The following is a 1,507-nucleotide window of genomic DNA, read 5'->3' on the forward strand; positions in this document are numbered from 1 at the left end:
GTTTGCACGTGGCTCTCTGCTAATCATGTGAGGATGGCTCATGAGTGAAGCGCGCACTGACCCAATAGAAATGGCGAGCCCGGTCCTGAGATTCCTGTACATGCGCCTCATGACATGAGTGCCATTTGTTTACGCTCGTAGGAAGCTTCGTGGCGACATCCGAAACGTACGGAGGACATACAGTATATACTCGCCAGCCAGCCAGCCAGCCAGCCATGTCAACCAAGAGAGCAGCAGCCGGTAGTACACTAGTACGTACGTGCCAAGTTGGCTATACTTTGCAAAGATGAGAGCACCACATCAGCAAACACGAATGTTAATCTCGTAATCATGCAGATGCTTATATGCTTAACTGATGGCCACGTCCAGCAAGCAAGCTAGTCCTTAAACCAGACGCGGGTAGGAGCCATGCACATGCACAGGCATGCAGCTCCGCGCGCCATGGATATGCATGCGCAAAGTCAATGCCCTTTGGAGCCAAGAACTGCCAGATCGCTCACAAATTAAATCACTACCCCATGTTAGTAGGAGTACTGGTGAACAGGCTCATAATAATTGAGAAAACAAATTGCAGACGAGCGTGCGCTGGGCAGGCTATATATACGTCTGTGGTGCCCTGTAGTTCACTCAAGCAGGCGGTAGCATCATATCGTAGTAGTAGCTAGAGGCTAGAGCTAGCCAGGCAGGCAGGTCTCCTCGTCCTCAGTAGTTTTCTGACTCTTGAAGATGTCGCAGAGGCCGGGGAGGCACCAGAGGAGGGCGTCGCAGAGCGTGTTCTCCCTGCCGGAGAACTTCGCCAGCCTGGAGGACGTGCCGGCGGACGGCGTCGGCGAGCAGCGGAAGCCCGCCGCGGCGGGGGCGGACGCCTCCGAGCAGCAGCAGCCCGCCAGGCCGGCGGCGGGGCGCCACCGGCGGGCAATGTCGATGGCCGTGCCCTCCAGGGACCTGGACATGATCGCGGAGGACATGGGAAGCTACAGCAAGTACGGCGCCTGATTGGTAGAAAGACGTACGTCTAGTTCATTCACGCTGGTGTGTTTATGTACGTACGTGTTCTTCCGTGGCCGGTGGGTACGTTAGGTGTAAACCAGTTGGTTGTTTTGTTCTGTGCTGTGTTTTTCCTGCTTCTCTGAATGTGTACTCCTCCTTTGCCTGCCTGACCAGAGTAAAAAAATCCCGCTGTTGCAAATTTGTTGTGTATGGCATTCACGGGGTGTTTCTTTACAGGGACTTTTTACTGTAAGGATTAAAAAAAAGGATTTTTAGGGACTAAAAGAGGTACTTTGGGACTAAAGGAAGAAGTCGTTATGGAAGAGTCTTTTTGATACTTTTTTGATACTTTTTCCAACAGTGCTCCTACTTTTAGCATGTCATTTTACAATTTCTAATATATTAGTAGGGGTAACATGATCTTTTTGCAGGTCATTTAATGACCTCTAATCTTTATTTAGTCTCTGAAAAAAAAAACTAGGAACTTTTTAGTTAAGATTAAAAAAAATATAAGACT

General features: G+C 49.8%; 1 protein-coding gene across 1 annotated transcript; it reads left to right on the forward strand.

The window, feature by feature from the left end:
• The first annotated feature begins 620 nt into the window (after nucleotides 1-620).
• LOC123440548 lies at nucleotides 621-1,189 on the forward strand. Its single transcript, XM_045117113.1, has one exon. It carries the CDS (start codon nucleotides 727-729, stop codon nucleotides 994-996), a length of 270 nt encoding a protein of 89 aa, XP_044973048.1. The 5' UTR covers nucleotides 621-726; the 3' UTR covers nucleotides 997-1,189.
• Nucleotides 1,190-1,507: the final 318 nt, after the last annotated feature.

The sequence above is a fragment of the Hordeum vulgare genome, chromosome 3H (genome assembly GCF_904849725.1).
Source record: "Hordeum vulgare subsp. vulgare chromosome 3H, MorexV3_pseudomolecules_assembly, whole genome shotgun sequence".
Classification (NCBI taxonomy): domain Eukaryota; kingdom Viridiplantae; phylum Streptophyta; class Magnoliopsida; order Poales; family Poaceae; genus Hordeum; species Hordeum vulgare.

Excerpts from the sequence above, each read along its gene's own strand:
- LOC123440548 (XM_045117113.1), top strand. The coding sequence starts at position 727 with ATGTCGCAGAGGCCGGGGAGGCACCAGAGGAGGGCGTCGCAGAGCGTG.